A 26,172-nucleotide genomic window follows, 5' to 3' on the forward strand; every position below is an offset into this window, starting at 1 on the left:
TAATGCTGTCCGGAAAATGTTGTGATTCAGGATCCCCACTTGTGTACAGTAGTTGAAGCTCTTCTGGTGGTTCTGGCATCTCCAGTTTGACTTTCCCATCCTTGCAACAAAATCCCAATGACTCATATTCGAACCGTCTCGCACCACAATGGTGACAGTTTGGCTGAGGTTTCAACATATGAGTGCTATCTGGTAGGTTCTGATAGATAGCTTCTGTTGTATCAATATTGTTGGAGCCAACCACAGAGCTATTTGTTGCATCGGTAATATTTGTACCCATGACACAATTTGCTCGGGGAGTGCTTCGTCTTGCCATGTTTCGTTGGTTCTGTTTATCTCGCCTTGCATGCCTCTGCTCAAGCGTCATATTTGCATAACGTTGCCTAGCACAAGCCCGTCTGCTTGCAACTTGCTCGGGCGTCATGCTTGCTCGACGTGCTCTATCACGTTGTCGCCTTGCTTCTGCACGGTCCACTGTCCTCCCAGGAGTGTTTGTTTGTTCTGACTGTGTCTGTTGTTGCTGCTCCAGTGTAGCAATGGCTGGATTTACCATAAAATCAAGGTTATTTTTTCCGCATATTCAAAGGCATATTTAAGCTAGTAGCATTACTAAAATTCATACTATCTTTTACCATTAGAGCCTTCGCCTCGTAATAGCCCCTCTGATGTGAGGGTACTTTGGGTTGAAATTAAAAACGAGGATGGTAGTCGATGTGTCCCATCTTTATCGTTTGATGAACTATCACATGAAGCATATGATGGTTCTTGAATAGAAATTCCAGAAGAGCTATGTGGCATATAGTTGTTGCGAGACCTCTTTCTTGTGCGGTGTCCATCTATAACTATATATATAAAAAAAAAAATGAGAGTAGCACATATGTTTTTATTATATTAGTTTAGCGTTGTAGCATGGGCTATATAGCTAACATTACAATTAGTCGTGTTAAAATGCATACCTTCTTTTCCTTTTCTTCTTGACTGGTTTTGGTCTTCCGACATTTTGACAATTTGTTGGTAATGTGATATATATACCCTAAAATATGAATATATTATTTGACAAGTTAATAGTTCAGAAAATATTTCAGAAACGTATCTTACAGTGCTAGATTCATTATGTTATAAACAAACAATATTAAATTACATACTTTTGTTTTTTTCACATAGTTGTGCTTAATTGTTTATTTAGTTATGGCATATTAAAGAGTAAGTTATGCATTGAGAATTCCACATACTTTGGACCATCTCAACATACTTTGAACCATCTCAAAGCACTTTTTCTTATTCAGTCCCAAATACACATCCATTGAAAAGTAGTCTAGAAATAAGATATATTACAGACATATAAGAACACCATAATTACAAGACATCATTACAAACTATAGGATATATTATAGACATAAAAACACCATAATGAGAAAAGTAGTAGGATATATTACAGACATAAAAACACCATAATGAGAAAGGTAGCTGCCAGTATCCATTGGTATAATTACTTAAACAACACAAAAATCACAATAAAACTAAAAACTTGATAACCGATAGACACATTAACATGTGTGAATAATGTCTAGCTATAGTAGTCTTCTAAGAACTACTATAGTAGTCTTCTAAGAACTATATTAGTACTTGCAGCCATCACACTCAAACCACGGTTGCTAGGTACGCCCATCTATTCTCAAGAAATCTGTTAACAAAAAGGAGATCCTGTGATCCTGTGATCACCGATCCGCGCACGCCTGCATGTCCGAATAGGATATTTTCAATTAATATTTGATAAAACTGTATTATTTCTTAATTTCTTAGTGAGAATATTTGTCAAGTATTGACTTTTCTTGATGGTGTTAGAAATACTCACTCTGCAGTGCACGTGTAGTGCAATGACTTGGGTTGAATTTAAAAGTTGTATGCTCTGAAGTCTCCAAACACCCTGATTTCAAAATTTTTTATTAATGAAGTAACTTAACAAGTATAATGGTTAAGTATGCCTTGATTAATAAGAAACCAATTACCGTGTCTCCTGTTATTTTGAAGCATAGTTAACAAGACTATGTCATTGTTAGCATTAGCCAATGACCAGCTACGTGCATGTTGGGTCAAATGGTGGGACCAAACCCCAACAACAATCAAGTTGCACCTTTAAACATAGAAAACTTTTAGTTATTTTTTTGCATATTGTGTTATAGCATTTTTTATCCTGATGCACCTTTTTTGTACTAACAAAATTATTATTAACATAACTCGAAGATACCTTGTGTCCATGAGTGTGACCTCTCTATAGAGGCTACAACCAATGTGCTCAATTGCTGCCCAATGCACAACTACTCCAGCTATATCTGCACCATTATTCTTGGTCAGTTTTTTTGTGTAAATTCATTTTTTCTTTACTTTTTTTATAAGTCTAAAATGGAAAGCTTGAAACTTACCTACAAAAGTCTTATTAGGACGGCGATACACTTCAGGGAATGACATAAGGTGCTTTGGGTAGAGCGGAAACTGAATAGGCATGGTATACGGCTCAACCCTAGTGCGATTGTTCAAGACACACTCATACTGATGTCCAATATTTCGAAATTGCAACGCCTCCTCCCAGTTAGGATCGAATCTTACTTCATGTAAGGTATAAACACATCCTTCAGCAAGTAAAGCATTGAATCTTTCAACGTTGTTGTTCGATGCAATTGCTTCCATTTTGGACCCCTTTAAAATTTAATAACAACCATTGTTATGTAGTGATGAAAATTTCTTATTACACTATTATTATTCTCTATATGAATCAATTAATACAAGTGACTTACACAGGTATCCATGAGGATAAAGTGTTGGCTATCACGATAACGAGGCTGGATAGGGAACTTGACATCTATCATAACAACGACACTCCATGATGTCTCCAAGTCCAAAATATCAATGTCATCGAATAATTTGAATCTGTATCATAAAAATATATTTTAGCTTTATTTCTTAACAAATCATTTTAGTTTTACAAATTATTTTAGCTTTTACTTCTTAACAACTCACCTAGGAACCACTGGGCGATGAGAAAAATCTGCGTAAGTTCTCTTTCGGGTAACATTTTTTGGCACCATTGAGCTAGCAGCACAAGTTGATGGCTTCGAAAAGTGAAAAATTGTTAAAATATATATAATTGGTTGGAAGCAAAGTCTTGACGTCTTTTGAACAGCTCATATAAGAATTGTTTGAACTGCTCATATAGAAAAGTTGCTGTTTGTTTTAGTATAGCAAAATTGAATGAACTGCACATATTAAAATTGCAAGTACTTCTCAACCACTTTGTTTAAGTTAGTTAATTTTACAATTCTTTTATGATGTGGATAATATCTCCAAAGCCTAATTTATATTCAGTACTATTTGCAAAGAATATGTTTTTGAACTTAGAAAATAACTTTGTACTCAGAAAATTGCTACTCGAATTATTCGGTACTATTACTGTATAGCAATTCCAAGCATAACAAGCAAGAATAGCAAAGATGTTAACCCAATTACAACCACTTTGTTTAAGTTAGTTAATTTTAAAATTCTTTTATGATGTGGATAAAATCTCCAAAGTTTAATTTATATTCAGTACTATTTGCAAAGATTTGGTTTTTGAACTTAGCAAATAGCTTTGTACTTAGAAAATTTCTACATGAATTATTCGGTACTATTATTGTATAGCAATTCCAAGCATAACAAGGTAGAATAGCAAAGATGTTAACCCAATTATAAGCAATTCTAAATCATGTTAACTAAAATATAACCATGGCAAGGATGAAGAACAAGTCATGTAACAGCATAGCATCCTCTTTTTGAAGCTAACTAAGATATGGAACAATTCACACCATTAATCAGCTAAATGGAAAGAATTTGACTTACCTCTTGAGCTCAATGGTTCATGTAACGTCCCACTCTACTCGCTACAATTTCTTTCTTCTTCTTTCCTCAATTCTGAAAAAAAAATGCATTCTCATAATCTCGGCATCCTCATGGGCATTTTAGCTAAAACTGGTAGAGCGCGGTTGTCAAGTGTATGTGGCTGCAAGTCCATGAAGATTACAGCATGCCTTTTTATTGAAAAAAAAAGTCAGAAAAAAGAAGAGATTATAAATAAAAGATTCTAAATGAAAAACCTTGGATACTACTGGCTCCAGTTTGAATACATGTAGTGCAAGCCTCAGCATGGAAGACAACACATCAGAGATCAGACCATCACACTTTGAACCCAAAAAATTCAGTACTATTTACAGAACAGGTATATACATTTGAAGGCATCCATCATCCAAATCAGGCAAGAAATCAATTCATAAAATTTGAAGGCATCCATCATCCAAATCAGGCAAGAAATCCAGGCATATACAATTGTGTAACATAAAGCTAATTTCCAGATTTATGATGATACAAAACTTGTGTGTGCATATCTAAACTGCAGATTGATCTACTTGAAAATAGCTTTGAACTCAAAAAATTCAGTACTATTTCCAAAGGACATGTGAATATCTAAACTGTAAGAAGACACATTGTTAGTATGAGTGAGACTTGGACGCAGATTTATTGGGTTCTGACCAGATTAGAAGGTATGGAATGGTGACCATGCTACGCCCCTGGTTTGAAGTAGCTGCAATTCAGTTTTTACTAAATGGAGAACCTGCTGTACAGTGTCTCTTAACTGAAGAATGGTGACCATGCTAATCACTGTTGGCAACTTCAAATCTGAAGCCAAACTACTTGCTTATGAAGCTACAAATGTAGTGTATGCAAGCACTACATAATCAATACCCGTGTATTGTAATTTTCAAATCATTGCGATGTATTGTACCCTGCTCTTTTCTAGACTGCTAGTGGTGCTGTGCAGTCTTTTATTTTACCTCTAATAAACATATATGGCAAATATAGTGATAATAACACTAATATTTTAAGGGACCAGCATTCATACACAAAATCTATAGCCGAAAAAAGATGATATAGCTCATGGTAAAGGGAAACATACTCTGAAGAAGCTCATTCCTCCATAGTAGATCTCTAGCTGCACATTAATTCAACAGAATGAGTTATGCCTGTATGAAATGCTCACATTTTTATCTAGATTTATCTATGAATCCAGATTTTCTGTTCTGCAACATAAACTAAATTGGAGTAGCCCCAGAATCAAATGGTAAAGTTCATGCAACAAAAACCAAATTGAAGCTTGGCTGCCAGTCTGCTATAACATGTTGTATTCATTCTGAATTTTTCACATTTGGCTTAAGCTAAAGAAGTTTATACACTATTAAGGTTCAACCATCCAGATTTTCTGTTCTGGAACATAAACTAAATTGGAGTAGCCCCATAATCAAATGGTAAAGTTCATGCAACAAAAACCAAATTGAAGCTTGGCTGCCAGTCTGCTATAACATGTTGTATTCATTCTGAATTTTTCACATTTGGCTTAAGCTAAAGAAGTTTATACACTATTAAGGTTCAACCATCCAGATTTTCTGTTCTGGAACATAAACTAAATTGGAGTAGCCCCATAATCAAATGGTAAAGTTCATGCAACAAAAACCAAATTGAAGCTTGGCTGCCAGTCTGCTATAACATGTTGTATTCATTCTGAATTTTTCACATTTGGCTTAAGCTAAAGAAGTTTATACACTATTAAGGTTCAACCATCCAGATTTTCTGTTCTGGAACATAAACTAAATTGGAGTAGCCCCATAATCAAATGGTAAAGTTCATGCAACAAAAACCAAATTGAAGCTTGGCTGCCAGTCTGCTATAACATGTTGCATTCATTCTGAAATTTTCACATTTGGCTTAAGCTAAAGAAGTTTTTACACTATTAAGGTTCAACCATGATTTGCAGGAATTTTGACAAGGTATATGGTAGTTTAAGTGGACTTGCATTGTAAAGCAATGCATACCAATAAAATGCACTGGCATTTAGAAATGGAAGGAGTTAATAATAAAGGCCCTTTACCAATCTGTCCTCAGGGACATTAGAGTCCATTGTTTTTATACAATGTTCTGTAGACCTTCTATAATGGGGCATATTTTTTCTTTTTAATTACTGTTTTTCACATGTATCTAATATGAGAAATATACTGTTTTTCACATGTATCTAATATGAGAAATTTACACTTGGTGACAAACTTACTCCAGACTATTATTTTTTAGGCCTCTGTTCCTTACAGTTTAAATGCCTTGAAATTCTATTTTTGGTCTAGCTTCTTACTACCTTACTGCTTTGATGTGCCATGTAATCAGGTACTGATGTTTTGGTGTTGCTTCTATGACCATATGAAAAGGCAGCCTTTGTTTTGGTGTTGCTTCTATGACCATATGAAAAGGCAGCCTTGCTTGAATGCTTGGAAATAATTCGAATTGTTATGAGTACATCGTGAGTATATAATTTGAATTGTTCCTTTCCATGCAACAAATTTGTATATGAATTGTATAAATTTTAACTTCTTTGCAGTACTGATCATTTGCATTTGTTTATTGACTTTATTCACCTGAGTATTGAGTGTTCCATTCTGCTGGTCAATCACACTTTGGCACCCAACTACAAAGGGACCATATACCTTCTATGACCATATAGGAAATTTGTTAACATAATTTTTTAACAGAATGAGGTATGCCTGTATGAAATGCTCACATTCTTATCTAGATTTATCTATGAATCCAGATTTTCTGTTCCACAAAATAAACCAAATTGGAGTGGCACCAAAATCAATTGAGAAAGTTCATGCATCAAAAACCAAATTAAAGCTTGGCTGCCAGTCTATCTGAATTGTATAAATTTTAACTTCTAGATGCTATAACATGGTTGACAAAGCAGAGATAGCATCACATAAACATCCTAGAAGCTATAACATGTATTACAAGTCCATGAAGTGTTACTGGATTTGTAACATCTTCAACACAGTACATTCATTGCAGTTTTCACAGTACGGAAGAAATGCAGAGAGAGAATAATTCAGAAAACAATGTTTAACGACAAAAGGATGCTAATGACATATTGAAGACAACAAATGGCCGTGAAGACAAGGAGATAATGTGCTACAACATTCCATTTTACAATTACAGAAGGGGGAAAATGATGGACAGGGGGAAAATTCAGAAAGCAATCAATCGTACCAAACACAGAGATTTGTGGAAGAAATTGGTCGCTAGTCTTCTCCCCTCCTTCTGCACAGCGACTCTTTTCTTCTTCCCGGCGGCCTACTTCACGGCAAACAGGTGTAAGACACTATTCTTGTAATCCCATTTTACAAATACAGAAGGGGGAAAATGATGGACAGGGGGAAAATGAAGGAGCAATCAATCGTACCAAACACAGAGATTTGTGGAAGAAATTGGTCGCTACCCTTCTCCCCTCCTTCTGCACAGCGGCTCTTTTCTTCTTCCCGGCGGCCTACTTCACGGCAAACTGGTGTAAGAGTGGAATCAGATTTTAGCAGAATGGAAGGAGTGGGCAAACCTTTTTGTAATGCACATTGTTCGGCGGTTGCCCCGGAGACGAGCAGTTGCTGCAGGTGCTGGAGACGTGCTGTGTGCATGGCGGTTACTTGACCAAAGAACCATCCCCTCGCCTTGGACTGCCCCGCCGTCGAGCAACACCAGCGGAACACCGGCGTTGCAAGGAGGAGAAGGAGGGCAGGGATTGACATTGCGGTGGCCATGGCAATGAGGTCGCAGCGGCTCTGGCGGCGGACATGGCGTGGGAGAGCACTGGGAGGGTCGACGGGCGGCTGCGGCGCGAGGGGATTGCCTGCGGCGCGAGGGGATGTCAAGTTCCCTTAGGGCTGGCGGACGACTGCGGCTGGAGCGTGACAGGCTGGGCTGGCGGACGACTGCGGCTGGAGCGTGACAGGCTGGGGCCGACGGCCTTTTTTTTTCTGTTGGGCCCGATGGCGCGTCAAGATGCGGGAGCCTATACGCACGACGAAACTCGTGGTTTAAAGGAGTAGAGACTGCTGTCAAGTGTCAAGTATCTACAGGTAGCTAGCTAGATGTGGTGGTGGCCTGGTGGGGTGCTGCAGGCACATCAAATATGGCTAAATGGGCTATTCGGATCGGCCCGGTACGAACCCATCTCGATACGGTCCGGTTACAGCACGGTTCGAACGGCCCATCTACTGTAACAGACCGTGCCGCGCTGGCCTGCGTGCCTCCCCCTCGGTCCACGACATGATCCGTCGGTTACTGTACCGTGCCGGGTCGGTCCGGGCACGACGGGCCGAAATAGATAAAAAATATATATAAAGATGGAAATATATATATAATATAAAAAATATATAGAAAATAGATAAAATATAAAAAATATAAAAAAAATACATAAAAAAATAGCTACAAAGTTAAATATATATATATATAAAATAGAAAATAACCGGGTATTTACGTGTTGGGTCGGATCGTGCCAACCTGGGCTGGGCCGTGCCCGTACTGACCCGACTCAGTCGGGCCGTGCCGTGCCGGCCCGTCATGCCACGCGCTCGATCCAGGCACAGTCCGTGGCCTCTTGCCGTGCCGACTTGACTCGTCTCGACTCGGGTCGTGCCGTGCCTAGACCATACCTACAGTACCGTGTCTCAGACCGATCCACTAGATACGACCCATTTAGATATCTTTAGACACGTCCATCGATCACATGGATATATACTCCATAAGAGTATAGTATAGCTGCATGTTCCTAGCTACCATTGGATAGAGTTGTTCCTCAATTTGAGTATAGTACCTGCATGCTCCGACTAGCTAGCTACTCCCGCTCAGCTGCTTGATGGATTCACGCGTGGAGCAGGTAGAGGGAGATAGGTAGGTAGGTTGGCGGGAGCGAGGGAGGCCGCCGGCCCGAGGATAGTTACCCCTTTCCTACCCAGACCTATCCCGGGGCCAGCTCAATCCTGCTCTGCGCCTCCATCCATGTGCATCCGGCCACCTAGCTCCATGCATCCTGCTCTGCGCCTCCAGCTCGATCGATAGCTAGCTAGACGATCTATTCTAGCTGCCCGGCCGGTCCTCTCTCCCAAGGAAGCAGGAAATTATGCAACCCTCCACGGAGGCATGCATGCCATTGGAACATGGGTGATGGATGGATGGATGGCTGCAGGCGGCGCGCGCGCGATGTATGCATGCCATTGTGCTCCACAGTAGTAGCTTGTGTTTAGCCAGCTCCCCTCCCGCTTTGCAGTGCATCGTCCTGCTTCTCCTTCCAAATCCGGTTGGGTTGATGACTAGTACTGCCTGCCGCTGCCGCTGCTAATCCGTATAAGAATTATATTCTCAAGTGGTGCATTTGTATTGATCGCATACAAGGCATATTTAAAGATTACAACAAGTACAGATGTATAACAGACTCAGGTCTACAAGACTGGGCGATGTGCAGCTGTGATCCGATGCTGACGGAGCGTCGCTCAGTGACGACCCGAAGCTGAAGGAGTGCGTGCACATCTGAAGGCCGTTGAGAGACCATAAGACTGGGATTGCATTAGAAGGAGCGAGTCGTGCAACCGATGGAGCCGCAGAAGCTGAAGAAGCGGTCGCTTAACAACCCCCTCAGTCTGCACCGGGTAGAATGTGAAGACTGGCCCTGAACTCGTTGAACTGAGCCGATGGCAAACCCTTGGCGAAAACATCCGCAAACTGTTGGGCGGTAGCCACATGCTGGATCTTAACACCACCGAGAGACACCTTCTCCCGAACAAAATGTAGGTCTATATCGATGTGTTTTGTCCGCTGGTGTTGAATCGGGTTTGAAGGTAGGTACATGACACTAATGTTGTCACAATAAATAACAGTAGCGCGAGGAGTGGCTGGTGGAGCTTGTGAAGGAGTTGTCGCAACCAACATGCGTCAGCCACCGCATTTGCAAAACCCCTGTACTCGGCTTCCGCACTTGAACGACACTACGCAAAAACCATCAAAGGAGACACATTATTAGTGATGGTTCCTCAGTAGTCGTCACTAGTACACTATTAGTGACGAGTCCAGTGCCGACCTATCATTAATGTGAGGCTCGGGCCGAAACCCAGTCACGACCCGTCATTAAAGGTATTAGTGACGGGTCACATTAATATACATCACTAATTATTCAGTCATTAGTGACGGGTATATGAGGCATACGTCACTAAATATAGCCTACTCATTAGTGATGGATCGTTATGAGACCCGTCAATAATATTAAAGTAATTAGTGATGGGTTGTAGTTGTTACCGTCACTAATGATTGACTCATTAGTGACGGATATCCTTATAACCCGTCACTAATTTCTGCTCGACCACTCTTATCTGCCCATTTCTCTCTCTCTTGACAACTCTCATCTTCGCTCATGTCGCTCGCCTCCTCCTCTCGTCGCCTTCGCCGTTCGCACCTCGCCACCAACGCTGCCGTCATCCTCCCCGTTCAGCACAACCTGATGTACGCCGCCACCCCCTCTACCCGCTAGGGTTAGGGCGATGGATCAAGGTAGTGGCGGGGGTCGTTGCCATCACCATGGTAGACTTGGATGGATCCCAACAACTCCTCCATCGACTCACGCACCAGGCGTATACTACCCTACAAGAGTTCCCCCACCGGCCAAGATTGAGACCGATCATAGTAACCTTTTTTTTTCTCCCTTTTTCGGCCCAGCTTTCCCCTCTCCCCCTCCCTTCTTCCCCTCCCACGTGGGCCGGAATTCCTCTCAGCGCCGGCCCAAGCCAGCGTCGAGCCGACCCGCCTCCCACTCCAGCCGGCCCGTCGCCCCGCTCTCGCTGACGTGTGGACCCGTCGAGCCCTGAGCCGAAGCCACGCGCCGAGCCTCGAAGCCGTCGGCTCGCCTTCTTCCTCCTCCCGACGCCTGACGCCCGAGCTCTCTTTTGTCGCCGTCGTTTCAAATCGAAGCCGCCCCGCGCATTGAATCACGAAATCAATTGCATGGCCGTGATCCTCCCCCTCCCCACTCTTGATTCCGACTGTTTCCCCTTCCCCTTGCATGAAAACCGTAGTTGGAATAAAATTTGGGGCCGCCGGCCAATCCTCTCGAATCCAGCCGCCTCCCTTCCCCTTTCGGCTATTTAAGCCCTCCATCGGCATTGTTGCTTCATTCCCCACCCGAACCGTCCTTTTTCCCCTCGATTTGCGTTCGGGTTTAAGCCAGCGCTGAGTCCTCCATTGCTGACGGTAAGGAGCACGGCCGCCGCCCGTTTCTTCCATGGCCGAGCCTCAATTGACCTTGTTCCTTGCTCAAACGGTTCCGTAGGGTCTCGGTCTTCGTCCCTCGGCGCTTTTTGGAGTGTCTCTCGTGACCGGACTCCACTTCCGCCGAAGACCGAAGCGCCGGCGGCCTCCCTCACCGTCGCCAGCCATCTCTGGTACTCCTCTGCCACCGTCAAACCCGTGGTGAGATTCCCTTTCTCCCCCTTTCTCTTTTTCGCCGCTCACCGTTGAGTATCGTTGCCGGATGCGCCGTTTGGCGCATCGCCGGTGAGCTCGCCGCCGCTGTTGGAAGCCACCGGCACCGCTGTTTCAAACCCTAGCCGTCGGATCTCCAACCAACGGCCAGGATAAGACCGGCCGGTGGCATACCCCTTCGGTCCACCATGGACCGGTGGACCAGTGTATCCTCCGTGGTCCACAAGCCCCGTGAACCTTTTCCACACCTTTTCCTTTAAGAAATAAATCTATTTCGCTTTATGACATCATAAATCCAATTTTTCAGTATAAAAACAATTCGGATTTTCTCTGATATTAAGGAAATTTTGCAGAAACACCCCTGGAACTTCAAATAATCATAACTTTTTGTTCGTAGCTCCGATTTAGGCGATTTTCACGCTCAAACAATCGTAGCATCGCGTAGAATCTGTTTATAGGGTTTTTATCTAGTTTTAGGAATGTTTGTTGTATTGTTCTTATGTTAGATTGTGTGCTCGTGTAGACGACTCAGTCCAGGAGTTCGGCAACTTTCAGGAGGAAGATTTTGAAGGACCTATGCAACACTTCGATGAAGGCAAGTGTCTTGACCATGTTGCAAACCCAGTTTTTACATAAAGTGAGTCTTTGCCAAATATGCATGCTGTTTTACAAAAATGGGTAGTATAGCAAATACTAGTGTTAGATATAGATGCTTTATCCATACAAGATCATCATGTTTATGCTTAGCCATGCTTTAGATGAACATGTAGCATGTAGGTGATGAATCTTGAGTTATGAACTAAAAATTGGTACAAGAAGAATATCATGGAAACTGATGTTGTTAAGGAAGTTAACAACAAAGATAATTGGAGTTTTGGGTAAGAAAGGGCTACTTTTCCCAGCATGGTTGGTTGTTTGGTAGTATACCCTTATGGGGTTATTGGATGTCTTGCCCAGACCATTTTAAGGACCGGTTCGTGGAGCGAACATACATGGCGAACAGAGCAACCACGAGACCAATATGGTACGGCTTGGCCTAGTAACTAGATATTCTCCCAGTGTTGTATGAGCCAATCGGATGTGTAGATAAGGAATGGTTACTTCCCGATTCTACCCGGCACAAGAGGGGGCTTCTAGGGTGGAGGGTTACTCCACTTATGTACGGCGATGAAACCTCAGTGGGCGAGTGCATACTGGGAGATTCTTTGAAAAAGCCTCGTAGTGATCTCTTGGCGCACACCCCGGAAGTGTGTAAGGTATCATCAGGTGCCGGCAACAGAGAAGATCACGACTCGTGGGTAAAGTGTGCAAACTCTGCAGAGTGTCAAACTGAATATTCGGCCGAGCTCACGGTTATGAGCAGCATGGACCCTCACATGATTAGTCGGGTGGTTGTTTTTCTTGGTTTGGGAATTGGGTTGAATTCCCGGAGGTTAAAGAAAATCTTTGGGAATTGGGTTGAATTCCCAGAGGTTAAAGAAAACATTTGGTACATCTTTTCCCGGTTAAAAATAAAAATTTATTTTCCATAGTTCAGGGCTAAAAATCGGCTTTTATGCAAATGAAACCCTAGAGAATAGGAAGCCTTGTTTCAAGCCACCATATCAAATTAAATGTTTCCCCACTTGTTGAGTATTGGAAATACTCACGCTTGCTGTTTCAGAAGGTGAAACCTTTGAAGAATTTCCTGAGGACGACTTCCCCGAGGATGATGCCGAGTTCTAGGCTTGTGGAACTCTCGGTCGGCTGCCTGTTGGCTTGGAGCTGCGCCGTTCCTTTTTCCGCTGTGTGTTCTTTTCTTTAGACCCGAGTGTGATCATTTTGTAATAATTTAGCGTTGTAATAAGAAGCACTGTGTATGTTACACTAATGAAGTCACTATATGTATGAATAACTGATCCTGGCATACATATAGTCTACATCTGGTTTTGGTCTTAAAACCGGGTGTGACATGGACAATCTAAAGTATGAGCCATGTTCAATAATCTGTGCTATTGAGGAAATGTTCTAGTACACAATAAACTATACCAAGGCATGGCGGGTGAAACAGAAGGCTATTGAGATGAGGTTTGGGACATACGAAGATTCATATGATAACTTACCATGTCAACTAGCCACAATATGTGCGAGAAATCCTAGAAATTACTTTGACATCAAGCATTACCCCTCGAGTGAGAAGCCTGGAAAGCGAGTATTTGCAGCGTGCTTTCTTTGCATTTGCGGCAACTATCTAGGTATTTAGGCACTGTCGACCCATCATTTGCTTGGACGGGACGTTCCTCACTGGAAAGTATAAATGACAGATATTATCTGCAATGGGGTAGACCGGAACAACCAAGTCATGCCACTGGGGTTTGCCTTCGTGGAGAGTGAGAATGGGCACAACTGGTATTGGTTCCATGAGCGGGTCAAGCATGCTATTGTTCTGGACCAGCCTGATGTATGCTTGATTCATGATAGACATTCAGGGATGTTGCATGCTTTGCTGGATATGCAATACAACAGTGTTCGATGGTGTGTAAGAGAAAAGTGGCTCGACTTGAAGAGCAGGTGGTGCATGAGGCATAGTGGTGTAAACTTTTACATACAATTAAAAAATAAGAACTTGATGAATCTTTTCAATAAATTGTGCATGCTTGGGAATGGAACATGTATCTTTACATGCCAGAAGCCACAATTGGTATATAGGCCATGTACACACATTATATCTGCATGTGGGGAATCCAATATGTTGCCCCGACAGTATGTTTCACACTACTTTATGAAGCATCATATACTGAAGACATGGAATCATTAGCAGTATGGCTATGGCATTGTTGACACATTTACAAGTGATCCAGGTCCCACGCTGTCGGAGGATGAACTCCTGTCGCAAGGATCCCGAGAGACCCCTTTTTAAAGATTCGGCCGGGGGGATGATCCTGAACGAGCTCGTCCGGGAAATAAATGGAAACGGAAATAAATGCAACGGTTGGTGGTGGGGGATGATCGACCTAGTGCAAAAAAGATAGATGCACCGGGGTTTAGACAGGTTCGGGCCGCACGGGGGCGTAACACCCTACTCCTGTGTGAGCGCTATATCTTTCCTTGAAGGGAATTCTTCAAGGATATATCTGGTTACAAGGGTGTGCTGTCTACAGAGAGCTTGAGGCTCCCGTGTTCTAGCCCTGCTCGAGCTTGTTTGAGATGTTCTTGTTCTATCGTGTTCGTCGCGCTTCTATGTCTCCTGTTTGTGCTGTCTCGTCTGATCTGGCGTGGTCTTCATGTGTTCTCCATCCTTTCCTTTTATAGGCGCGCCGACCTCGACTTATCCTGAATGGGAAAGAGGGGGCGCGAGCGCCAAGGTGCCACGGAGAAAGGCGCCATCATTCCGTCTTGGCGAAGTGACAGGGGCGGTGGAAAATTGCGGCGTGCATCCGACCACCTGCCACTGTGGATGTCCTTCGGCGCCATTAAGAGGGCCCACCGGGAAGCCATAGAGGCGCCCGGTGCGCCCACCCTGTCTTGTTCTTCTGCCGGGGCAGGGTGGCAGGCGGAGCGCTTCGACCCTGGCAACGTTATCCCGAGGCACCCGGATGAAACGGGACGGGACCCGTGCATTTAATGGACCAACGCCCCCCCTGCCAAAGCATGGCAAGGTCTGACACTAGGGCGTGGGCAGCTGACAATGTCAGGATGTCAGGATGTCAGGTCGCGCGTGCCTATTAAATGCGGCATTGGACCTTTGACTGGCTGACACCCCGCTGATGGGACCCTTCGGGTCGTCGGGCGATCTTGCGCGAACCTTCGGGGAACCAGGCGCTCGGGGGCTGCCACATGCAGCCCCGAGCACCCTCTCCCTAGCACTTCGGTGAGACCTTCGGGGAACCGAGTCCTCGGGGGCTGCCACGTGCAGCCCCGAGCACTCTCTCCCGAGCACTTCGGTAAGACCTTCGGGGAACCGAGTCCTCGGGGGCTGCCACGTGCAGCCCCAAGCACTCTCTCCCGAGTACTTCGATGGGATCTTCGGGGAACCGAGTCCTCGGGGGCTGCCACGTGCAGCCCCGAGCACTCTCTCCCGAGCACTTGGCTGTTTGGATCATTGGGGGACTACAGTACTCGGGGGTAAGTGAGAACCCTTCCGAGCATTTTCTTCCCGGTACTTGGACTCTGCGGGTCATCGGGGAACTGGGGTGCTCGGGAACCAGAGACTGCGGCCCCGAGCACCTTCTCCCGAAACTTAGTTTCTTCTCATCCTGTAGGGTAGACCTCACGGGATGGTGACACGTGGCGGATGGCCGGCCCGGTCTCGGGACTCAGGGACCCCTGGTTCCTGATACACCGACACACGCGGATGTACGTGGTAGGCAAAGCAATGATGACGGCGAATTCGGAACGATATGGATTAATCCGAGGCAGGTCCAAGGGTGTAGTGATGCAGCAAGTGTGATGAAAATGGTCACACATACAAAAACTATCCGAAAAATACACCTGCTGTGTATATGGGGTCATGACGGTGGTCAAGTGTGAATGTGTTTAGTGTATCTCGATTTTATATTTGTAAGTTGATCACCTTACCTATGTACGTTGTATTTGGACCTTACATTTCTATTTGATTGTGTACCTATATGTTGTAATCTACTCATGTAACTATGGTGTTCTAGACGTTCCCCCTCATCAATGTTCGCACGACTCCGCCCCACATTCATAGGTAACTTAAATCAAATACATAATCCATAGCATGCTTAATCTCATTTTTAGTCTATCTAACGTGGTTAACTTGCAGGTATACATGTAAGGGCCAACCAGGTGGCAACCTATGGGCAGATCGCTTGGCGCCATACGTCTCGACGTCGGCCCATGCCCTTCAGGATGTCATCAAGGAGCCTCGTCCTTTCACCGACCCGAGCTTCAAGGAGTACCTATGGTGGTACGTCCCGCATACACGTACATAGGTCACCTACACCCCAGGTAATGTCCGGCCGCACGTTGTTTCGACTACAGAGGCCTACCTAGTCCATTGGGACAAGAACGCTGCATTAGCGGTATGTTTAATTAACGTATCTTTTTGTCATCATATAATCCCATATGAACTGCTATGAACTGAAATTCCCATTTCATGTTTGTTTCAACAGACTGATATCATATACGATATCCATAGGGATGCAGCTGTAGCCATGGAACTCCTCAGGCAAGGATTCAGCTTAGTGCGCCGTATGTAGCAAGATTTGTGAAGCAGGTTTTCAACAAGACTACCCAGGCCTTGAAGCTTACCTCATGCCGATCCACTGCAGACGTCGTCAGTGCTCCTTCCAGGTCCAGTGGGGTCCACGTAGAGTCGTCCAGAAGCTCTGATGTGCAACGACCTCCACCGGGACCAGCATCCACACTGCCACCTCGATCACAGCCTCCAAGGACGGTAACAACAAGTACGTATTTTTCATACGCATGATGTTTAACAATTTTTTTTGTTACTGATGAGGTGCACCTACACAGTTAACAACACTGACACCTAGACCATGGCAAGTGCTGACACCTACACCGTTCGCAAGCCTCTCAGGTAATGGGTGCCAACATACTGCAGTATTAAATATATTCAATAGTATATCTAATGTAATCATCATTCTGCAGGTTACTATAGTGATGAAGTCAGGATGTCTTCATCTGCACCTCCACCGTTCGCACCCTACTTCGGCACTCAGGTCTGGCCGTCTATAGCTGCCCCTGCATACCATATAGGTACAACATTGCATTTTTACTAATACATTCATTTCCACATTTATTGTATCTAATATATTCATCCGTTCGCATGCCCCTCTAGTGATTATGCATGGACGATAGCGGCACCATCGTAGTCATCTTACTCGAGTCAAGAAGATGAGCCTGGGTCCGACCCCCGTTCGATCTCATGAGGGACTTCTTCGGGGGCACACCGGACTACGACTTTGTCACGTGGTCTCCAGTTGCCCACTGCTCCACTATCGTCGCAGCAGACCCGGGAGGAGGCCTCGACTCCCTTGATCGCTATGAGGCCTACTAGGCAGGTTGTTCCACCGGACAACCTGACCTACTCTAGGGGACACGTGAGGGCGAACCAGCGGTAGCGGCGATAGGACCATGATGGTGGTAACAACTGACGACAGCGAGGGAGGCAGTAGTAGGATTTTATATTTGCTTTCGTAACTTAAATGTTTGTTTCATGATGCATGTTCGATTCACAAACTAGTCCTATATATTCGGACGTGTCTACTTTCTATGTACTACATGTGATCGCACGAAACTGCCTTTTATGAAAGATGTGACCGCACGCTACCGCCTTTTATGAACGATGTGACCGCACATCTGCTTTCTATGTATTACAAATTTAGACATTACTACTTATCATGTCATTGGTGCATTTCTTAATCCCATGTGACATCACTCTACCATCTTCTTAGAGTGAAGTCACCTCTCGCTGCCACTTTTTTAGGGAGATGCGACCCCTAGCCGTTAACTTTTTAGACTGAAGAAATCGCTCATATGCCACCTTTTTAGACCGATGTGACCACATGCTGTCGACTACTCATAGTCCAATGACTGCTCACTACGGGAAGATATCGAATGCATGTATAGTTTCTAAATTACATACCTACAATCGATGCGCACACCATCGATCCCTGCTTATAAAAGGCGAGGCCGAGGCAATGAGAAGGTCATGATATCACAGTTTTTCAAAACACCACTATTATTTGATACCTAATACCAAACCATGGCTGACTCCTCAAGTAGACATTTTTCATGGACATCCAAATTCTCAATGATAGCCCTATAGACTATGAGCGAGACCTAGGCAAAATGTGACGATGTGTTCAAGGAGGAGAATCTGAACAAAGTGATGTCGAAATGGCAGACCATGACTCGTTATCCTTGTTTCACCATGGAGGAATGACGGCGAATGGTAAGCTCTGTGACCTCTATGGACCTAAAGACGCACTTGTTAGAGCGTCGTCATAGATATATCATAGTGTGCGAACTAGCTGACATAGCAAAGTATTTTAGCAAGCGAGCACATACGATATTTATGCACCCTCAGCAGTACGAGGAGCACCTTAAAGTATGTTCATCATTATTACATGTCTCAGTTAATTGTTATGTTGCACTTCTAAGATACGTTTATATTTTCATATACTCTTTTTTATACTAGGTATTCCCTCGTGATGAAGAGTTGCTGAACAAACCCATCGAGAACTTTTTTAGGCTGCATCTACTATTCGGTGACAGCTGCCTATCCGAACATAACTGGAGACACAGAGGCGGCCATTCAAGACCTTCACGCCGTTGTGAAAGAGGCAGTGGTTCGAGCCACCGTGAAAGAGGCGGTCATTCAACAACAACCACAAGAGGACGTGCTTCTATCACTTCCACCACAACCGAATGGGTTGGTTTCAAGGATGATGACTTCGTGCTTACTCCTTAGAGAACTCCACGTCGTTGCGAATTCTCTAACGACAGGACAGATGACTAGGATCCTAACTTTGATTATTTTCCGTATATGCCACATAGACTAAAATTCCCAGAATACGATTACCATTGGATGAAGGCACAGACAACTTTAAGGGCCATTTCGTCTGTAATATTTATGCTACTAAATGTTGTACTTGTTGAATTCAAGGTAGTTATATCATTTTTAATCTATTACCTAAGTTGTGTATGTATCTTAGATGTAGCCTATATGTTACATGCTATTAGTAATATTCAAATTCTATGTACTCATCTCATGTACGCATTCTATCTAACATTCAGTGTGGTTTTATTCATTTCACTTACATGTATTTATTCTATCTTCACTTTAATATTTTTTGAGATTTTTGTTATCTTTATCTTAGATAACTTATGAGATTTTTGTTATTTTTATAACAAAATAGGGGTAACCGTCCCCTGAAAGGGCTGCAAGAGCACTAACGCCCTCTCAGAGGGTGGTAAAGGGGCGCTGGGGGTCTAACACGAGCGCTAACCGTCATCTCAGAGGGCAGTAAAGGGAGTGTGAGGCCTAACCGCCTTCTGAAAGGGTGGTAACAGATACCCGTGTCACCGTGGCATGCTAACCACTCCGTGAAAGAGTTGCAATTCTTTCAGAGGACGGTAGGCTCCTATTTATACAAATCTTTTCATCAGGAGGTCTATTTATTTAAATATTAATGTTAGAAAATGTAAAGAAAACTTGAAGAAAGACACGTTACCTTACCTTAGAGCTCGCACAGAAGAGGAGACTGTCAAAGGAAAAGGAATGGGAGTAAGCACATGTGTTTGTGTTGAGATTACTACTGGACTTGGACTGGGCTATGATAATAGGGAGCCCAGATATATGGTAGCAGACTGGGCTTAACTCCAGCGTGCACAATCCGCAAGATACATGTGTTGATCATATGCAATTTACTGAAGTCACTGAACTAGAACATTGAAAATCAGTATCACGTACTGCTGATATATATAGTAGCTAAATAATGTACTCAAACTCTCATATAACCACATAAAAAGGGACAAAACAAATTTCCCATAAAACTGAAGCCATACTGGATTGCTGGAGAGCGCACACTTTCATAAATAAAATGGAATTGCTGAAATTGGCCTAGACCTGGAATGAACACAAGTTAACATGGAAAACCATCGATTCAGAACCAACCAAAATGGACACGAGCCAGTGATCTACAAGCCCAAAACAGAAGGAAGACGAAGCCAACAAACAACTACTACTGGATGCAATTAGAATCCATCCAGATTCATGCTCCTTACCTGTTTAATTACATGGCAAGTTTGCCCAAGAGCTCATGACATCTAAATCTGGAATAGACTAAAACTGGTTACAATACACATGGGTATCAGTTAGGAAAGGAAACTCACATCCACAACCAACCCAATTGTAAGCAGACAGGCTCAGAATTTGCTCATTACTCATGACAGAGAGGAATGGAATAAACATGCATGGTACTAGGAGTATCTAAGTTGAGCGATTTATTCTATCTTTAACATACATAGTACAAAGAAGGGAGAAAAAATATCTGCACTATCAACTTACCGGAGACCATGCTAGTTTACAATTTATAATTTACTGATTCAACTACAAGCTGTGTAACGTTGCTGTCATAAACTAACTAGTATGTATGGCAGCGGAAAAATCGATCAGTGTTGATGTCTTTGGGTGCCAAAGAAGCCAGCAGCAAACAGGTCGAGGTTGAGGTTGAGGCGCCTGACTTGTTGGGTCTTGTCTGCCGTGCTCCTGCTGCTGCTGCTTCTGCTTCTGCTTCTGCTTCTGCTTCTGAAAGGAGTGAGGCCAGCATCTACCAGACTGGTAGGTGAAGAATAGTGAACGCTGTGGCTGCGGCGGAGCCAGTGGAGTCTGTTCTTGAGCCGGGGCCGGCAATGCCCAACAGAATCATCGGGGAGTGATATCTCCATAACATTCCCAGCGGAAGACGCGGAGTGGCTGCTGTTGAGGCGAATACCTTGCGACTGTGATGAGGAGGAACTTGCAACGGCGGCACTGCCCGGGTGGTGGGCGTACCTTGACCTCGAGGACTCGGAGAAGGACCTGTTGAGCAGATGGCGGCTTGCAGGCTTGGCGAGGAAGCCCCTGATTGCCCACACTTGGTTCCACCTGAGGCTCCCCGTCCTCCTCTCGACCACAGCAACGCCAGTGGTTGTCGTACAAGGAGCAGCAGCAGCAACATGAGCAGGAGCAGCGGCGGTGGTGGAGGAGGAGGCATCCAAGGACTGGCGGGAGGGGAAGCAGGAGGAGTGGTTGGCGGCGGCGGAGGTGTCGCAGCAGGCCATCCAGTCGCTGCAGGACTGACGAAGGGATCGCTTGCGCTGCAGGTCGGGGGCCGGATCTTGGCTGTCGCCGCAGCTGGTCGAGGCCTGCTCCTGCTGGTTTGCTCCTTGGTCCTCTAACTGGAAGAGGTGAAGGAGCGTGGTCCGCCCTGCTCCTGCTCCTGCTCCTGCTCCTGCTGTGGAACATGGAGGCGACGGCTCCTCCTCCTCCAGGTCCAGGCTCTGCAGGCCCGGCGGGGCAAGGTAAGGAAGAGGTTGTGGGGAGGCCAGAACAAGATTGGTAGCGTGGAGCCTATCGAGGAGGCAGGCGGAGCAGAAGCCGGTAAAGGGCGGCTCCGAGGGGTGCTTCGGGCACCTCCTCCTCGACGCCGACGCAGCATCGCCATCGGCCCCATTGCCCATCCGGATCGGGATTGCCGGATTGGTCTTGGAACTGGAACTGGATAGATTTGGACTGACGAGAAGATGAAACGGAGACTCTATTCGGAGATTTGATCAATCAGCGAGGGTTGACCGGGGAAGACTAGGGTTCTGGTCGACCGACCGCCGGCTCGGCTCCGTTTGGTCTGGTCGGGGGAAGGAAGTGGGGAACAGAAGAAGCCAGCCACAGGCCACAGCCAGGAAGAAGACGAGCACTCTCACTCGCTGACTCGCAGTCGCAGAGAAGAGGTAGCCGTTGGGTTGGCTGGCTCCTCCCTTCTGCTCCGTTGGCTTTGGACGCTGCCATGTGGGCCCTACTCTCAGGCCATCGACTTTGGGCCCATGGGCCATTGTGGCAGGCCAGGCACAAAACATGCCTTCAACCAAACAAAGTAGTAACCAACAGGCAGCCCTAAGCTTTGCAAAGGCTTCAGTGTTGACGTCATCGCTAGCGTTGATGAAGTGCCTGAGCGTTTAGCGATTCAAAAGCATGTCTTTCGATATGCTACTCGTGAAAATAAAAAACTTTAAAACTTTTTTCGAAGCTCCTTCGTTGAGAAAGGTATCGGCTTCAAGTTACAAGCTCAGCGTGACCCACTGCCAGCACAGTGGTGGTTAGCTGAGTGGCTGCTCTGATCATCGATGATGAAGAGGATCGGGGAATCCCAGCAAGGATCACGATATATCTCTTCTTTTTATCAAGGGTGTCAGTGTAAAAACTACAATATAATTCTTTACATATCTATATAAAATAACCCGGTTTCTCCAAAAAAAAAAAAAAAGGCAGCCCTCAGATCTTTACCTCATATCTATATCTATATATATAGTCTTTACCTCTGCATAACAATTTTTTCAATTCACTCATAATGAGGATATATAATTATTTATTATATATTTACTATAAATATAGAATATTCATAAAGGGTATCTATTATACATGTGTCCTTTACTCATTTCAGTTTGGTTTGCAACCACCATTCGGGTAAGTAAGGCATGTGTTAAAATATCCACCACTTAGTCGTGTTCAAAACGGAGATTATCCCTGTAACATCCTAAAATCCTATGTTGTAGTTTTTAAGATAATTAATTGTTATTAATGTGAGACTACGGGTTTAATTTTTAAGAGATCGAGTTTCTTTAAAATTTTAGAATATAAATTTGATTCTTTCATAATTCGTTTGGTGTGTTCAATCTGTGATGATTAATTTGTTTGGTGTTAATGTATTTATGAGATTTTCTTTCTTTTATTTTCTTGAGATTTTCTGTTCATCAAAAATCATATTTTATATGCATAGCATCTTGTTTTGAATTTTGAGATAAACCAGCTTAGCCAAAAGTTATAATAATTTAACCAGATACACCTTATGGTTTGCAGTATTTTAGTAAATTTTGGTAGAATTTTTAGAGCGCATCTAAATAGGTTTTTGAAAATCAAAGTTTTATTAGCTAAAAATAGATGCGTACTTTACAGGCCACGTTTTCTCTTTCTTAACCTATTTCCTTTCCTTTGGCCCAACTCAAATCGACTGCCGCGGCACAAGATGCTTCGGCCATTATCATCGTTCTCGCCATGCTACTCCCTGTGCTCGTCTCAGCTAAGGACCGTGACCATGCCGCCTCTCATACGCTTGTCCTTCTCATCCTTATCCCCTCGCTCGAATCCGCTCACCTCTACACGCTCGCGCACTTCTGCTCCCTCTCTGCTTTGCTGTTGGCCTCGCGCTGAGTGTGCGGCGTGGTGACGCCACCATGCCCCGCCTCCCTTCTCTGGCTTTTGGAGCACACTCGGCAAGCGGGAGGAGTATTAGAGCACACTCGGCAAACTGGCATCCAAAATGCCAGATTGAACAGTCTTGCGACACGTGTCACGTTTGCCGAGTGTTATACTCGGCATAGCCTTGTTTACCCAGTGTTACACTCGGCAAACTGTTATATACCAGATTGCCAATTGATCCATACCAGATTCAAAACTGTCGCTACAATTCAAAATAATTTATATATATTTCACAGATTACCACCTTCGCATAAACATCGCATATTACACAAACATCACATAAACCGTCGCATAAACATCACATATGCCACAAACATCACATAAACCATCGCATTAACATCGCAAGTGACACAAACATCACAAATTGTCGTGATAAGATAACAAAACATAGTCCAAACAAAAAGAAAATGTTGCAGGCCGTAACGGACTCCACACTTGATTACCACCTTTACCTGCATCAATCAAGGAGCAGAAACACTAAGTAAGAAGTATGCATTTGAAAGTAAACAGAAATGCTAAGTAGAGCATTGAAATGAAGCCAATCTACACATCCTCGGGCTGTCCAAAAAATGTGAACAATTCGAAACAGTTACGGTTATAGATATGCAAAGACTTGCATATTTATAACCATAACTCTTTCAAACGGGAGACGCATAGGTTACGCGACATGCACATCCTAAAGCCTAAATTAGCCAAAATTTAAAATTTCGGCGGCATCTCCTTTGTAATAAATAGCAAAACTGGCATAACAACACAGGCATAACAACACAACAACACAGGCATGACAAATATGGAGAATACAACCATCTAAAGACTAATTAGAGGACAACGCAGACTGAAATCTGAATCAACTTTCATAACCCATTCCCCGGATAGTATTGCCACGAGGACTCCATATGATCTACTTCATGTGCTACCAGCAACACATGCCCACAATGACATGATTCACATATGAAGTCCTCATGGCAATACTGTCCGGAGGAGGGGGTAAAAGGAGGGAGGAGCACATGGCTTCAACGGCGCATGGCGTGTGGCGGTACCTTGTACCCCGGGCGTCGGAGGGGGGCGGCGCGGGGCGACGTTGGTCGGCACGGGGCGAGGTGGCGTGGGGCAGCGCGGGGCGGCGTCGGAGCAGCGGCGGCGCGGGGCGGCGCTGGCCAGCGCGGGGCGAGGTGGCGTCGGCCGGCGCGGGGCGGCGTCGGAGCGGGCCGACGCGGGGCGAGGTGGCGTCGGGCAGAGCGGGGCGAGGCGGCGTCGGGCAGCGCGGGGCGAGGTGGAGTGGGTCGGCGCGGAGCGGCGTCGGAGGGGGGGCGGCGCGGGGCGGCGCTGGCCAGCGCGGGGCGGGGCGGCGGCGGCGGCGCTGGGCGGGGCGGCAGCGGAGGAGGGGGAGTTGGGAGGAGGGGGAGAGGGGCGCTGGAGGCAGCGGCGGAGGGGGGGCGCGGGAGGCGGCGGCGGCGGCGGCGGCGGCCGGGGAGAAGGCAAGAGGATATTTTGAGATCTGTCCCCGCGCGCGGCCGGGGTGGGGAAACCCTATATTCGGTAAATTGCCGAGTGTCGTTTTTTGCCGAGTTTCAAATCTAGAACACTCGGCAAAGCCCAGGTTTGCCGAGTGCCAAATCACGGACACTCGGCAAATCACTTGTTTGCCGAGTGTGAACGCAAGAACAGTCGACAAACACCTGAATTTTTTTTTTGCTACAAATGCACTTAATGAATTAAAAATAGCAAACGGACCCACAAAAATGCCAGATTTTAACATCGAATATGCTATGTTGTATGTTGAGTGTAGAAAAAGTTTCAAGATCAAACGACGATTCAACCGTCACTTCGGCTTCAAACCTGATCCGTTCCCTCTCGAAACCACGATTCTTCCTCGGAGATGCTTCGGTTTCTAAGCATTGTACGTGATAACTTTTGCGAAACCTTCTCAAATTTTTATCACAGCCTCTACGTATCATATCATGACACTATGGCAAGTCTCATGTTTTTCAAACTTCGTTTGTTTTTTTTAGAATTAAAAAACCAATAAGCTACATGTTGGTGGTCGAGTGTTGCTGCCCAGATGTTTCAAATTTCTTTTCATTTCTTGGGTAAGGCCTAAAAATAGACTCAACAACATGAATATGATTTTTCTACCCATTTTTGTTCATTATTTCATGTACTTGCAGATCAAATTTGACTTATATCCATTAAAAGCCAAGAAATACACTTAATGAATTAAAAATAGCAAACAGACCCAGAAAAATGCCAAAGTTTAAAGTGGAATATGCTATGTTGTATGTTGAGTGTAGAAAAAGTTTCAAGGTCAAACGATGATTCAACCGTCACTTTGGCTTCAAACCTGATCCGTTCCCTCTCGAAACCATGATTCTTTTTCGGAGATGCTTCGGTTTCTAAGCATCGTACATGACAGCTTTTGCGAAACCTTCTCAAATTTTTACCACAGCCTCTATGTATCATATCATGACACCATGGCAAGTCTCATGTTTTTCTACCCATTTTTGTTCGTTATTTGACTTATATCCATCAAATCATTTCTTATGCAAAAGAGTTGTCCATAGAGTTGGATTTCGATGGAACATAGCAAACATGTTATCCATCCAAGAATCACCAAATGAAGTCACTTTTTTGTTCCACCACTTCTCACTATGCTACCAGCTACCTTCTCTGATGCACTTAACGATGAACCAAGCAAAACCCATAGATCAGAAGGGCAGCTTGGTGTGTCAAGCTAATCTGCTTTTGCTTCTTCCACTTGGCAAGCATTGAAAATTCCTTCTTTGTCTGGATGACAGCTGGAATGATAGTATATAGTAGAGAAATTC

General features: G+C 44.6%; 3 protein-coding genes across 6 annotated transcripts; all 3 read right to left on the minus strand.

The window, feature by feature from the left end:
- Positions 1-1,369: 1,369 nt before the first annotated feature.
- Positions 1,370-6,053, minus strand: LOC133918158 (uncharacterized). 2 transcript variants are annotated; one of them, XM_062361889.1, is made up of 8 exons: positions 4,985-6,053; positions 3,874-3,945; positions 3,019-3,110; positions 2,796-2,928; positions 2,424-2,697; positions 2,249-2,333; positions 2,010-2,134; positions 1,370-1,927 (listed from the first exon to the last, which is right to left on the minus strand). In XM_062361889.1, the coding sequence occupies exons 3-8, from the start codon at positions 3,084-3,086 to the stop codon at positions 1,842-1,844; spliced, it is 771 nt and encodes a 256-aa protein (XP_062217873.1). In that variant the 5' UTR covers positions 3,087-3,110; positions 3,874-3,945; positions 4,985-6,053; the 3' UTR covers positions 1,370-1,841. The 2 variants fall into 2 exon arrangements, with proteins under 2 accessions (XP_062217873.1, XP_062217874.1); XM_062361890.1 differs by lacking the exon at positions 4,985-6,053 and adding an exon at positions 4,128-4,962.
- Positions 6,054-6,939: 886 nt separating this feature from the next.
- LOC133918159 (uncharacterized) lies at positions 6,940-7,944 on the minus strand. 3 transcript variants are annotated; one of them, XM_062361895.1, is made up of 3 exons: positions 7,457-7,944; positions 7,307-7,390; positions 6,940-7,197 (listed from the first exon to the last, which is right to left on the minus strand). In XM_062361895.1, the coding sequence occupies exons 1-3, from the start codon at positions 7,656-7,658 to the stop codon at positions 6,953-6,955; spliced, it is 531 nt and encodes a 176-aa protein (XP_062217879.1). In that variant the 5' UTR covers positions 7,659-7,944; the 3' UTR covers positions 6,940-6,952. The 3 variants fall into 3 exon arrangements, with proteins under 3 accessions (XP_062217879.1, XP_062217878.1, XP_062217877.1); XM_062361894.1 differs by having other exon boundaries at positions 7,307-7,393; XM_062361893.1 differs by having other exon boundaries at positions 7,307-7,405.
- Positions 7,945-20,317: 12,373 nt separating this feature from the next.
- Positions 20,318-21,785, minus strand: LOC133917331 (uncharacterized). The gene has a single exon (XM_062361231.1). It carries the CDS (start codon positions 21,553-21,555, stop codon positions 20,506-20,508), a length of 1,050 nt encoding a protein of 349 aa, XP_062217215.1. The 5' UTR covers positions 21,556-21,785; the 3' UTR covers positions 20,318-20,505.
- Between the last annotated feature and the right edge of the window lie 4,387 nt (positions 21,786-26,172).

Source organism: Phragmites australis, chromosome 5, assembly GCF_958298935.1.
Source record: "Phragmites australis chromosome 5, lpPhrAust1.1, whole genome shotgun sequence".
NCBI classification, from domain to species: domain Eukaryota; kingdom Viridiplantae; phylum Streptophyta; class Magnoliopsida; order Poales; family Poaceae; genus Phragmites; species Phragmites australis.